At 43.8% G+C, this 15182-nt stretch overlaps 1 protein-coding gene across 3 annotated transcripts in view; it reads left to right on the forward strand.

The window, feature by feature from the left end:
• SRF (serum response factor) overlaps window positions 1–15182 on the forward strand; it is an 870566-nt gene that overhangs the window by 470649 nt on the left and 384735 nt on the right. For all 3 annotated transcript variants that reach the window (XM_044060034.1, XM_044060036.1, XM_044060035.1), the window contains exon 3: window positions 806–1067. In XM_044060034.1, coding sequence (XP_043915969.1) covers window positions 806–1067 — 262 coding nt within the window. The remainder of the gene's footprint in view (window positions 1–805; window positions 1068–15182) is intronic.

Genomic DNA, 15182 nt, shown 5'->3' on the forward strand with positions numbered 1-15182 from the left:
CGTAGAAGTGAAAGGATAAGGTTAGGCTCTTGTTTGGGACTCGAACAAGATCTCCAGTTTACCCTAATGGTGTCAATGCTGCTAGACCAACAAGAGCGGTCTGGACAGTAAGATGTTAGTTTTCCTTAAAAGCCTTATCCTTATTCCTTTTTTAATTGGAGTGTGTGACATTGTGGCCTAGTTCAGGAGCTCCCTAAAGTATCACCATTTCAGGATGTTTTTTCTGCATCAACTTAAGTTTCCCTTCAGTTTTTCTTGCAGGTGTGTGAAGTATACACACATCTGTAGGCATTAAAAAATAAATAATATTTTACCATATTTTTATCATAGTTTCTGCCATATTTATTGTATGTTACAGTTTGTAACCTATACTGTGCATTTTAATACAAATGTGGGTAGGGTGGACTGGTCCTGTGGAAGTTCAATATCCACGACATGATACACAAGGTAGAAGATATCAACATGAAGAGTTGTACAGACAGTACTAGGACACTGCATACTGGATAGAAGGAAAGCACCACTTGTTTTGTAGTTACATTTGTAGAAAAAAATGAGTAAACTGTGCTTAAGGAAGATGAACAGGAAAATGTGCGCTGGAGTTTAAGCATAGACTGTGTAGCATATAAATGTGTTCTGACAGATGACCAAATGTTCTCATACACTGATGACATTACGACTTTGTTTTTTTTGTGATAATTTAGACTATCAAATAACAAAATAAGAAAAAGGGATGCAGTGTACAAGAGAAAAATTAATATTTCTTTTGTTTTGAACTATTAACTCTAGCATTTGTATTTCTTTGCAGGATACATTGAAACCAACATTTACCGTGGCAAATTTGCCAGGAGCCACAACATCTAATCAGACTGCACCAACCACATCTACTACAATGCAGGTCAGCAGCGGACACTCTTTTCCAATCACAAACTACTTGGCACCCGTTTCTACAAGTGGGAGCCCTAGTGTTGTCACAAGTGCAAATGGCACTATTTTGAAAACGGCTGGTGGTGGAACTGTGACTTCTACTGGAGTTATGCAGCTACCGGCTGGATTCACAATCATGCCAGGTTAGTAGAAACTTAAATCACTAAATAACAGCACTGCAGTGTTAAAGTCCATCTGCATGCATGTGTGCTTGCATAAAATAGCAGAGTTTGCTATTTCTGAAGCCAACTGCAGTCAGCTTACAGTACATACTTTTTTTTTTTGTTGGGCAGACTGCTGTTTGACAGCCCATCTTTTTGTATAGACTTTGATCAAAAATTTAAACTTAACAGGGTTTGGTTGCAATTACTGCCAGACAATGCATCCTAGTATTCACTGTGGTAGATTTGGCATAATGGTTAAGTCTTCACTTCATAGATGCAAGGTACAGGGTTTAATTCAGACATCTGGTTATTGTCTAGGCTTAAAATGGACTTGCAGAACAGTTAGCCTAGTATTCGTCTATGAACATTAACCTATGTGTATTCAGAAAACAACAACTTAAACTTAATAGGATTTGGTTGCAGCTGTCTGAGGCTAGATGATGGAATCCAATCACTTGAACAGTAGGACACGTATGCAGCAGTCATCATTCACTTGTCAAATTTAAGACTTTCCTAGGCTGAAAAAAATGCTTCAAATTCTTACATGTTGCTCCACACCTCCCAATCTCTCCATAGCTCATTTGCCACATTCCAACAAGTGTGTAGAGATGATTTCAGGCTTTTGGAAGGTTTTGTTTGCAAGTTTTCAGTCCTTTATCTTGCTTTCCAAGAGATTCAGGTTACAGCTTTTCATTTTGTGGATTTGTGAACAGCATTTGCAATGTAAACAATTTATTTGTTCCTTTCCACTCTGCTCAGGCTGCCATCTTCTTTTTGCATTTTCTAGCTCTTTCAACTTTTAAAGTGCTGTTTTTGGAGTTGCAACTGACAGTGTTTGGTTTGATGGGTGCATTTCAAGATTGGACTTGTGTTTTCTGCTGTTTTGTAAATTTGCTGATTATTTTATATAATGGAAAAGGAAACATCTTAATACTTCTTGTACGTCCCAGATGTAGAGACAGATCCCCATGCCATATGTGTCCTGTCTGGAGTTAGAGCATTTGCATGCAATGTGCGAGATATGTGACAAACCTGGCTTCAGAACCTTATGGGAGTGAAATAATTGTCAAATGCTTTTTTGCCTGTTAAAAAGTAAGGCTGATGACTGTGATAGTGAGAGCTACAGATAGCTCAGCTCCTGCTTCTAAAGCCCACTTTGTGGATATTCCTACTGCTCAAGGTATCACTGGGTAAGGGAGTAATGCTTTTCAGTCTTTGTCCTTGGGTGTGCCTTAACTAGACATTATGACAGTTGAGGACCTTTCTCATAGAAGGTTATGTAGGTAAGTAGACTAAATCCGTTATCTACTCTTCTGACAAAATCAGAACAGAACCCACATAAAACTGATTGGCGCAACAATTAACGACTCACTCAAATTTGATAAAAACCTAGCTCTAACTATTAAAGTCCACATCAAACTAGGGAGAGACTACAGAGCAAAACCATTTCTTAGTAATTCCACCAGGTGGAACCATTTCTGACTAATTCCACCAGGTCACATCTGTCTACTGTACTGCACACCTCACCCAGCCTTACGAACCCCAAAAAATATGACTTAACCAAACTGGAGGCCTGCTATAGTAAAATAGCCAATTTGCCACTAATCTTACCAGTATATCTCACCATAGCACAACTTTGCAGGAACTTAACTGGATTGAACTACCTAACCTCAACATAAACCAACTAGCCATGGCTCTCTCCATTATATTTCAACCCCAAAACTGCCCAGCACTCCACAACTGATTACAACCTTAGAGCAACACCTGAGCATTAAGATCATCTAAGAAACTGTTACTAAAAGTCTCAAAAGTCAATAATACTTCTGCAGAATCTCTGTACTTGCTCAAAATATCCAAAATTGGGAACACCATCCCTCAACAAATTCTGAACACCACCAGTGCACATACATTTAAAGTACTCCAACGAGACTACCTCAGCAAACACTGGCTGTGCTCCTGCACTTCCCCTGGTTAATGCAATATCCCCTCTCTCCTTACCCTAGCGCTGCTGCAACCACTTGACTACCTTTACCATTAAAACCATCCAATAATTTTTGACTGCCTACCTTTTTACTACAATCCAAATTCTTCCAAACTTCTGCCCCACCTATAACTGTAGTTCTAATCATTCCTTGCAGTCCTGTACTGCCTTTCCTTCCAAATAACTAGTAGCAACCTATCAAACAGATGATCTAGCTCCATAAATTCTACCCATAACTCTACTCATTGCATAACTTTATAAATAAGTAAATCTAACTGTGAAATGGTATACTGTACCTATCCAGTCTGTAATTATTGAAAAATGCTCATATTATTGTGTTATATATTTTGTAAATGAAATTGCATTTTGGAGCATTATTTTTCTTGCATTATTGTCCTGTGTAGTCCTAGATATTTCCTGTCATGTTATCTTTTGCACATTTTTTTTTCTGTATGGAGCTTTTCTCGCCGGGCCTCCACTGAAAATGGGCCTCTGGCCCGGTTGGACACTCCCAGAAACAAATGTAAAACAATATAAAATAAAATTAAATATTCCTTTGCTTTCTCCAGGCTTCTTGCAGGTACATTATCTGTCCCTTCCTTGTGCATAGCGAGGGGCAACGTGATGGCACAAATTGAGTAGGGCTTCCTCTTCCCCCTGTGTATCCAGTCTGTATCCATTGTAGCAGGAGAAAGATGTTCTTCGTGTTTCACTGTTGCAGTCCTCACATATGGGTTATCCGGCTCCCGGTAGCCCTCTGTTGGCCTGAATACCAGAGTCCTTGGTATATGACGTTGGCTGCCACCGGTTGTAAAACTGATATCAGAACGTCGGGTATAAAGGGAGGCAGCCAACGCCATTTCCTCAGTCTTTCTTGCCGCGGAGCCCAAAGCAAATGCAATTCTCACTAGTGCCGGTCGGCCATTTACCTTTGTTTTGCTTTCTGACTACCAAATTGAAGACGCCTTCAGATAAGTACCCCATTGAGGATCCTCTTTTCTTGCTTTAACGAATGCCAGATGAAGTTAATAACTGTCTTGCCTGTGGAAAACAGATTCCGCACTGTGATTTCCATTCCTGTTGTATAACTTGTTTGGGCCTTAAGCACGACGCCCCTAACTGTGATCTCTGTGCTTCCTTTAACTCGCGTACCATACGCTGTTGAGCTAAGATTTTGTATAAGCATTTCGGAGTCTGGCCTAAGTTCGTTGGTATGGCGTCTTCTGGTCTCCCGACTTCGGATATACCTAGGAAAAGCAAAGACAAAGACGCGACAGGTCTAGGGTTAAATCTGCTGATGACGCACCAGTGAAATTGATCGTCAGCACAGCTGTAGTCAGTGAGGCGCATTCGCGGCCCCTGCAGTCCACAGATTTTCAGCCGCAAGCCTCTGCCGAGACCTTTACGGAGTCCTCCATGCCGCAGGCTGCTATTTTGTCTTCAGACCGTCCACCTGTCACCGCCTCATATGGGTCCGGAGCCGTTTTGCAGGCACCGGCTTCTGAAGCCTCATCTTTTCGACATGAGACCAGAACCAGACCGACTACCTTAGTTCAGACTTCTGCAGTTGCTAGACCTCCCACGTCCCTCCAGATTGCTAGTAAACCTTCCAGCCGCAAACCTCCTCACAAGCAGGCGTTGGTCTCCCCTTCTGTGTCTCAGTCCCAGTTGGTAAAGATAGCTGGTGATCATCTTTCCCTGATTAGAAGATAGCTGGTGATCATCTTTCCCTGATTAGGGGCGCTGAAACCCCCCCCCCCCTTCAAAGAGGGCTAGAGAATTATCTCCTGATGTTTTGTCTGTCTCAGATTCTGAGATTTCCAGTATGTCTACTGGTGAAGAAGGAAGTTCTCAACTTTTTTCTGGCTTTGAGGATTCTATCCCTTCTGCCTCCTCTCCAGAAGATTTTTCATTTGGGGATACTTTGAATACCCTTAGGGAGCATTTTAAATGGGAATGTCAGGATTTTTCACAGTCTAAGAAAAGAATCGGGGAATTTTTGGATTTTACCACAGCATAAGCCTCTGGCTATACCTCCAGTTTTGGAAGTTGTGGATGAGGTTTTCATGGAAAATTCTTTAACCCCTAATTCTGTTCCTCCTGCCCCCATAAAACCTGATGCGTATTATAGGGACTTTCTTCGTGTTTCACTGTTGCAGTCATTACATTTGGGTTATCTGCCTGCAGGTAGAACCTCAGTCAGCCTGAATACCAGAGTCTTTGATTCCTGCGTCGGATGCTGTCTCTTCTTCCATGACGTCAGGTCGTCAGGGGTATAAAACATGCAGCCGATGCCATTACATAAGTCTTTCTTGCTGTGCGGTGCCTGAAGCAGAAGCAGTTTCCAAGTGCAGGTCGGCCGACTCCTGAAATTTTCGTTTTCGAGTTTCAGAATTGAAGTCTTCAAAAAAGCTAAGTACTTCGTTGGTGATCCTTTTTCTTGCTCTTAACTGATGTCAGTAAAAGTTAACAATTGTCTTACCTGTGGAAAGCAAATACCTCATAAAGACTTTCATTCGTACTGCATTCCTTGCTTAGGCCCAAACCACAAAGTCCCTCACTGTCGGTTTTGTGCCTTATTCAACCCTCGAACTATTCGTCGTCGGTCTATTTTTGCAGCAAATTATTTTGGTACTCTGTATAACTATCCACAAATGGCTTTGGTAAGCCATCTGACTACCGACATTCTGAAAAAAACATAAGGATAAAGATAGAGACAGGCTGTATAGGTCCAGAACTGCCGACAACGCGTCCGTTAAGCTAGTAGTCAGTCCACCGGTACTCAGTGAGGTGCTTTTGCAGCCTCTGATACCCGTTGCTTCAGATTCGCAGGCCTCTACTGAGAGCCCTTCGGAGTCCGGTATGCAGCGAGATGCTTCTTCGACTATGGAACCTGCAGATGTCTCTACCTTGGATGGGTCTGGAACCGCTATGGAGGCACTGGCTTCTGAGGGTGTATTCAGGCCTGCGGGCGTGCATTTTAAACAGACGCCATCTTCTTCATCGAGGCCTAAAACTTGACCCACACCTAGAAAACTGACCTCCAAACCACATGGTCAGGCCCATATGCCTAAAAAAACAAATGCTTAGAATGGCTGAAGACCTTATTACTTTAATTAGGGGAAGCTAGCCTTCCCCCTCGAAGAGACCTAGAACTGATTTTCCTTCTGATTCTTCTGATCAGGAATCCGATATTTCTGTTTCTTCTGATTACCAGGATTGGCCCTTATCTACCTATGAGGATTCTGATGCAGAGGATTCCATTCCCTCTGCTTCCCCTCCAGAATATTTTTCTTTTGGTGAAACCTTGCACACTCTTAGGGAGCATTTCCGCTGGGAAAGCCAGGATTACTCTGACTCCAAAAAGAGGCTTAGGGAATTCTTACTCCTTCCTCAACACAGGCCTTTAGCTATCCCACCTGTTCTGGACATTGTAGGTGATGCTTTCTTGGAATCTAGCCTGTCCCCAGACACTTTACCACCAGCTCCCAGGAAACCTGACAGGTATTGGAGTACTGGACTCTCAAGTTCCTTTTCAAGAATCCTACTGTGAATCCAGAGACCATTTCCCAAGGTATAAAGGGCATTAAGGCTACAGTTGCCAAAAATCCTACCCCTTCTGATAGAGATTCTAGAGCCTTGGACAGATGGGTTAAGAAGGTATACACTTCTGCTACTTTGGCCATTAGGCTTTAAATTGCCAGTTTCATATGTTAAAGCACCAGCAGCATATTATGGGACTGCTTAAACAGAAAATTATGTTGATTCCTGACTGTGCTGAACACACAGAATTACAGGATTTAATGCATTCTGCTGAACAAGTTGGTAAACATACTTTGCAATGTGGTTTTGATTCTTTAGAAGCATCTTGCAGGGCTGCTGTCACTGGGTCTTTACTTAGAAGGCATTCTTGGCTTAAGGAGCAAAACTTGCCAGATCATGTTAAAGCTAAATTACTGTATGCTCCCTTAAACCAAGACAGTCTGTTTGGCAACAAAGCAGAAGTCGTCCTCAAAAAGATGGAGGAAAAAGCTAAATCTATGCAAACTGTTAAAGATTTCCTGCAGGTACAGCCACACAGATTTAGTAGGCATTGGCTTCAAAGAATCGGTACTTTCCAGCCTCTTCCAGGCCACCTCAGTCCAAACCCAGGAACAGCAGATCTCCTAGGTTAGTCTCAGGCTATGCACAGGCCTAAGCAGTGAGGGGCTCCCATTTCCAAAGCAGGGAGTAGTAAGACACCCTCCACGGGAAAATGGCACAATGACTTAACTTTAACCCTTCTAAGCCCTGCTCAGCTGCCTGCTCCCTTGGGAGGAAAGCTTGCCCTATATGCAAAAAACTGGGAACTCATTACCCAGGACAAATGGCTTTTGAATATAGTTTCCCAAGAATACAGATTCCACTTCCACACCCTACCAACCCCAAATGGTTGGTTAGACCTGCCCCCAAATCAGTGGGCAGAGACTCAACAGCAGGTTTTCTCTCTCCATACTTGGATGATTGTCTGATTCAGGCAGAAAGCCAGGATTTGCTATTAAAACATCTGGCATTCGTAAAGAAACTTCTAAACTCTCTGGGGTACACCATAAACGAAAATAAATCTCACCTAGTACCCTGCCAACAAAATTGTATTCCTGGGAGCAAGCTTGAATACAACTTCCCTGGTGGCTTTCCTCACTCCAGAGAAACAAGTTTATTTGACAACCTACTTCAAACAACTGGCCACAGAGATCCAGCTATCTGCAAGGAAAATCCTTCAAGCCCTGGGTTTCATGGCCTCTTGCATTCTACTAATTCCACATGCAAGACTGCATATGAGGAAACGACAATGGTATCTAAAACGCCTATGGTGTCAACATTCTCAGGACCTGGAATCGATGATTCTTATCATTCATTCCTACGCAGACAGTCTCAAAAAACTCCAGCTTTACTCTGTCGCATATCGCCTACTCGGAGGCGATCTCTGCCTATCATACAAAGCTATGTTGAACCCAGAGCTGTTGGACATGCCCCACATAAAGAAATCTCAATCCCTCCGAGCTACCCGCTCTAGAGACCTAAACCTTGTCACCACACTAAACAGAACATGCTGGGGGGATAGATTCCTGTCCCAGAGACTTCCCATACTCTGGAACAAGCTACCTATCTGTATCAAACAAAGCTCCTCACTAGCACTCTTCAAGAAAAATCTTGATGATTGGATGGGAGATAGGAAATTCACCCCGGGGATCACTTCTGTGGCTCTGCTTAACAGGGGCACAGGAAAATAATTTTCTTGGGTGGCAAAAGCCAGGTTACCATTTGGCTAGGCTTATATAGGCCCTAGGGCCAATAGCGTAGTACCTACCTATGAACCTATAAAGACAGAGTTCTTTTGGTGGGCAGAGGCCTGCTATCACAACAAGGGGCTCCCTTTCACTCTACCCCCTGCCGCCCAAACCCTAACAACAGACGCATTAGACTATGCATGGGGGGCTCACTTGGCAGGGCAGTGCATTCAGGGTAAATGGAACCCAAGACAGATGCACCTGCATATCGACCAAAAAGAAATGTTAGCTGTACAGAGTTCCCTGACAGCCTTCAAGGACCACATTCTTCCAGGACAATTATTGGTAAAGACAGAGACAACACCACAGTTATGTGGTACATAAACTAGCAGGGGGGGAACCCACTCTTACCCTCTCTGCAGACTAGCTATGGCTCTGTGGAACACAGCCTTGAGCTATCAAGTGCACCTACAAGCTCAGTTATTGCCAGGCAAGCTAAATTCACTGGCAGACCTAAGCAGAAATCTCATGGACCCACACGAGTGGAAACTGGAACCAAAAATATTCAACCTCTTGAGAAACAAATGGGGACTCCAGAGATATTCCTGTTTGCCTCCCCTCAGAACTGCCAATTGGACATATTCTGCACAAGGACTTCCCACACTCAAGCTTGGAAAGTGGATGCCCTGTTCTTTACCTGGGAAAGCCTCTCAGTTTATGCATTTCCCCCTCTGCCTCTCCTCCCAAAGGTTTTGCTAAAGATCAAACAGGACAAACCAAGGACAATACTGATTGCACCAGACTGGCCATGCCAGCACTGGTACCCCCTCTTGCACAGTATGAAACTGCTGGAACCATGGCACCTGCCTCAGACCCCTTCCCTGCTGTCCCAGCAGGAGGGCCAGATTCATTCCTACGCAGAGCGTGCCCTGAAGCCTCAGCCTCAAACCCTGATCCTTGCAGCCTGGCTAATTCCTTGAGCTCTCCAATAGCATCCCTCAGTAAGCAGGTGCTAGGTGTCATACTGGAGGCAAGGATGCCTAGTACTAGAAAATCCTATACTGAAAAGTGGAAAAGATACTGTTCCTGGAGCCAGACTCTGGGGATGGGCACAATGGTGCCCAGTTTACCACATATTCTTCAGTACTTAACAGAGATGCTCCACAAGGGCCTTTCCTTCTCGTAAATTAAAATTCATGCCTCTGCCATTTCAGCACATTATAGTACTGAACCACCTCTCTTCTCTCACCCCCTGCTAAAGCAATTCCTCAGAGGGGCAAAAAATTTAAGGACCCCCCCCCCCAGGAGAGCCCCTACTCCAGCCTGGGACCTTAACTTTGTATTGGAAAAGCTCACTCTCCCTCCTTTTGAGCCAGCTCCAACTGCAGAGTTGAAATTCCTTTCTTAGAAAACAGCCTTCGTTCTAGCCATCACTTCATCATGAAGAGACGGTGTCTGAATTACAGGCCCTCATAGCAGTGAAACCCTTCATTATCTTCCATGCAGACAGGGTGTCCCTCAGGACCAATCCTTCCTTTATGCCCAATGTGGTGTCTAGTGTGGCCCTCAATTAGTCCATTCATTTGCCTACTTTTTTCCCGAATCCACAAAACAAAGGAGAACGAATACTGCACTCTTTGGGCATGCAACAGCTTAGATTTTATTTAGACAGGACTAAGCCTCTCAGAAAATCTGAACAGCTGCTAGTGGGCTTTGCTGCAGGGGCAGAGGGGAAGGCCATTTCAAAGCAAACCATTTCTAAGTGGCTAGCTCATTGCATTCATTTCTGCTATGAGCATCATGGAAAACCTACCCTACAGGGGGGATAAGATCTCATTCCACTAGGGCTGCATCTACATCTACAGCCTTTCCTCAGAGGTGTCCCTACCAGGAACATCCTAAAAGCTGCTACCTGGAGCTCTGTAAATACCTTCACCAAGCATTACCACATGCCTATTTTTTCTAAATCCAGAGCTGGTTTTGCCACTGCAGACTTGCAGGGCTTAATAGCTGGTCCTAGTGCTCTCTTACTTCCTCCTCCCTTCTTTAGCCTTTTGAATCAACCCAAATGTAATGACTGCAGCAGTGAAACATGAAAAACATAGTACAGTTGTGTACACTTACCATAAATGTAGATGTTCGGGTGTATTCACTGTTGCAGTCCTGGTTACCCTCCTTCCAGCCCCCTGGCTTCTCTTGGCTTTGCCTTTCCTTCTTGTTTGGTGTATTTAAGCTTTCTGGAGTATTTGCTTTTTAATGGAGATGTAAAATAACATATAATTGCTTCCCATTATGGGGGCACCTGACATCTGGGGCAAGAAAAACTGATGTAATGGCATTGGCTGCATGTTTTATACCCCTGACGACCTGACGTCATGGAAGAAGAGAGAGCATCCGACACAGAAATCCAAGACTCTGGTATTCAGGCCGGCTGAGGACTACCTGCAAGCAGATAACCCAAATGTAATGACTGCAACAGTGAATACACTCGAACATCTACATTTATGGTAAGTGTACACAGCTGTACTTTCCTGAATCTCATCAATTCCTCTTTAAAAACCCTACTGCTGATCCAGAAATTATTTTTCAATGCCCCAAGGATGTTAAGGCTATTATTGCTAAATACCCTGTGCCTTCTGATAAGGAGTCTAGGGCCTTGGACAGGTGGGGTAAAAAAGTCTATACCTCTGCAACTCTTGCCATTAGATTCGTGAATTGTCTTTTTCACATGCTTGCGTATCAGCAGCATACTTTGGAGGCTATTAAGGCTAAACTTGGAGATATTCCCTACTTGATGGAGAACAAAGATTTACTGAATTCTGCCACTTTAGTTAATAAGCATTCACTTCATTGTGGTTTTGACACTTTGGTGGCTTCCTGCAGAGCAGCAACCACTGGTTTTGTAATTAGAAGTCATGCTTGGCTCAGGGAGCAGCCTCTTTCTGAACCTAAGTCTAAATTGCTGGATGTTCCTTTGCACAAGGACAATCTTTTTGGTAATAAGGCCAAGGAGGTACTGAAGAAGTTGGAGGATAAGGCAGAATCTATGCAAGCTGTAAAAGATTTCCTTCAGGTTCAGCCTCCTTGGTTTAGTAGGCATTATCCTTCCAAGAATTGGTCTTTCCCTGATCCTGGCAAGCAGGGTCGCTCTAGGCCTAGGGGTTTCAGATCTTCCAGAGGGCAGGCTTCTGCCCCTCAAAGGGCTAAACAAGGGCATTCTTCTGCTAAATTGAGGAGTTCTAAGCCAGCTTCCCAAAGCAGTCGTTCTCAATGACTCCGGCCTACCTATGCCTATCTCTGCGGGCCCTGGGTTTCCTTTGGGGGGAAGGTTAGCCAGGTTCACAGAGGTATGGTCTACCATCACAGACGACAAATGGGTGCTCAATATAGTAAACCAAGGTTACACATTTTACTTTCACACCTTCCCTGTTTTACAAGGGTACCCAGACATACCCAGAACTCTCAGGGCAGAGGTAGAAACTCAGATTTCTTCTTTACTGACTATGGGGGCCATAGAGCCAGTTCCTGCAAATCAGGCAAGCCTAGGTTTTTATTCAAGACTTTTTCTGGTACCCAAGAAAGGGGGCACCTGGTGCCCTATTCTGGATCTGTCTATTCTAAACACTTTTCTGGTGATTCCCAAATTCAAGATGTTCTCACCCTTCAACAGTTACTACCAATGCTGGGCAAGGATTCATGGCTAGTAACTTTGGATCTCAAGGAGGCTTATCTGCACATCCCAATAAGGGAAAGTCGCAGGCAGTTCCTTTGCTTCAGAGCTGGGGAGCAACACTTTCAATTCTCTGCATTGCCCTTTGGCTTATCTACTGCTCCCAGAGTTTTTACCAAGTGCCTGGCTCCAGCCATTGATTTTTGCAGGCAGAGAAACATTCAAATTTATCCTTACCTGGACGACTGTCTCATTCAAGCAAACTCCCCAGAACAACTAGAAAAGGATTTGGATTTCGTGAAAAACACTCACCTCTTTGGGTTACACACTCAATGAAAAGAAGTCAAAGTTGGTTCCTACAAGGGAGATTGTTTTCCTGGGAGTGAGTCTGAATACAGCCACCCAGATGGTATTACTCCCTCAACAGAAGTAAGAAGATCTTTTGGCTTACTTCATGAACTTGGCAAGCATGATCCAGCTCTCTGCAAGACAATTCCTGCAAGCACTGGGGTTCATGGCTTCATGTATTTTGATGATCCCATATGCAAGGCTGCATATGAGAAAACTTCAATGATACCTCAAGAATCTTTGGTGTCCACCATATACAGGACTTAGACTTGATTCTTCCTCTGATTCCCTGTCTACAAATGGAATTCCTCTGGTGGGCGACAGCCTGTTCTCAGAACAAGAGCAGAAAAAAACTTCCTTAGCTGCTAAAGGTAAATGGCAAGGAATATAATTTCAAGGTATCTGCCACATGTAACACCAAACATCTAGTTTACTTAGCGACCTGTAAACTGTGCACAGCATTTTATATAGGGAAAATGGACCAACACTTCAAGGACCGTATTTTAAGGCACCTTAAAGATATTTTACATGAAGTTCAAAATAGTTTGGCCAACCATGTGAAATGTTTTCCTATACATTCTTTCTACTTCCAAGCTGTGGATATAATTATACCAAGTCCCAGAGGAGGAGATGTGAAGAATCTAACAGAAACCCGAGAAATAAAATGGATCACTAATCTTAGAGCACACAAGTATCCAGGGTTAAATGCTGTAGTTCCCCTTAAGCCTGTGTTAAAAAAATAGGCATATATCCATCAGTTGATTAACTGAGGAAGTCTTGCTCTTTAAGTGTATAATGAATTGAAGCTATTGAAGGTGTGTCCAAAATAAATTTTCCTGATATGTACATAGATGTTTAAAACATTCAGCACAAACCCAAAAGATTTACTGAACTGAAGAAGGCCTGAATAGGTTTAAAGCGAAGTTTTATGTGTAAATAAAGCCTATGTTTTAAATTCTCAATATTAAGGTCACAATGCTATCTTCTGGCTCCGTGGTGGTCAACTCAGGAATATTTTCTGTTTGTTCTCAGAAGGGTCTGCCTTTCCGCCCACCGCCTGCTGGCCAGACTCTCACCACAGATGCCTCAGATGTAGCATGGAGGCCTCATCTGAAAGGCAGGGGCATACAGGGGTTTTGGAGGAACCTGCAGATTCATCTGCACATAAACTTAAAAGAATTGATGGCAGTGCAGCAGGCCATGCTGGCTTTCAAGGACCTGCTGTACTCTGGGACTCTGCTGTTCAGGACAGACAATACCACAGTCATGTGGTACATCAACAAGCAAGGGGGGGACTCGCTCTTATCCCTTGTGCAGACAAAGCATGAGACTATGGTCCATAGTAGCATCCATGGGCTTGCATCTTATAGCCCAGTATCTCCCAGGGAGGCTAAACTCCTTGGCAGATAATTTGAGCAGGCATGTTCTGGATCCTCACGAGTGGCAACTGAACAAGGACATTTTCCACCCCATCACTCATCATTGGGGCACCCCACAAGTGGGTCTTTTCTCTCACACCAATCATCTCCTTCCAACCTTCTGCAGCAGGGAGTTTCAAAACAAAGCTTGGAAGGTGGACGCGCTGTCCTTCCCATGGACACCTCTCTCAGTTTATGCATTTCCTCCTCTTCCCAGAGTGCTGCTAAAGATGAGGGATGAAAAACCAAAGGCTATTCTGATAGCACCAGATTGGCCCAGGCAGCATTGGTATCCTCTCCTTCGCAGCCTTTCACATGCTCAGCCTTGGCATCTTCCCCTGGTACCAGATCTGTTGGTTCAGGGAAGGGGAAAGTTTCTTCAGCCTCATCTTCAAACTCTGCATTTAACTGCCTGGCTAATACTTTAAATCTTTCCCAACAGGTGGTTGAAGTTCTTCATGAGGCCAGGAGGCCTAGCACCAGAAAATCCTATGCAGATAAATGGAAGAGATTTTGCTCTTGGATGCTGGCTAAAGGAGAAGACTCTTCTCATTCTTCTCTTTCACTCATTCTGGACTACCTAGCAGGATTGCTTAATGGTGGACTTTCCTTTTCTTCAATCAAAATTCACACTTCAGCAATTTCGGCTAATTGTTTTTTTGAGCAACCCATTTTTTTCTCACCCCTTGATGAAACAGTTCCTGAGGGGAGCTTGTAATCTTAGACCTCCCAGAAGAGCTCCTACTCCTGCTTGGGATCTTAATTTTGTCCTGGAAAAACTTACCCTGCCTCACTTTGAACCAGCTGCCTCTGCAGATTTGAAGTTTCTATCCTGGAAAACTGCTTTCCTTTTAGCTATTACTTCAGCTAGAAGAGTATCTGAGCTGCAAGCCTTAATGACAGTAGAACCTTTCATTATTTTTCACTCAGAGATGTTCATCGTGTTTCACTGCTGCAGTCATTACACTTGGGTTATCCTGCCATCAGGCAGGCCCAAAGTCGGCCTGAGTTCCAAAGTCTTGGTCCGGCATCGGTTGCTGTCGCCTCTTCCCTGACGTCAGTGCGCCAGAGGTATACAAGAAGCAATCGATGCCATTTTCTTCAGTCTTTCTTGCCGCGTGGTGCCCGAAGCAAAAGCAGTTCGCAAGTGCCGGTCGTCTGACTTCTGAGATTTCAAATTCAATTTCAGAACCGAAGTCTTCAGTAAAGCCAAGTACCCTTTTGGGGAAACTTTTTCTTGCCTCAGACCGATGTCAGTAAAAGTTAATAATTGTATTTCTTGTGGGAAGCAAATACCTCATAAGGATTTTCATTCTTACTGTATTCCATGCCTAGGCCCAGATCACGACGTCACTAATTGTCGGTTTTGTGCTAGATTTAACAAATGCACTATTAAACGTCTGTTTG

This window comes from Protopterus annectens, chromosome 1.part2 (genome assembly GCF_019279795.1).
Source record: "Protopterus annectens isolate FY-2018-M chromosome 1.part2, PAN1.0, whole genome shotgun sequence".
Lineage (NCBI taxonomy): Eukaryota > Metazoa > Chordata > Ceratodontiformes > Protopteridae > Protopterus > Protopterus annectens.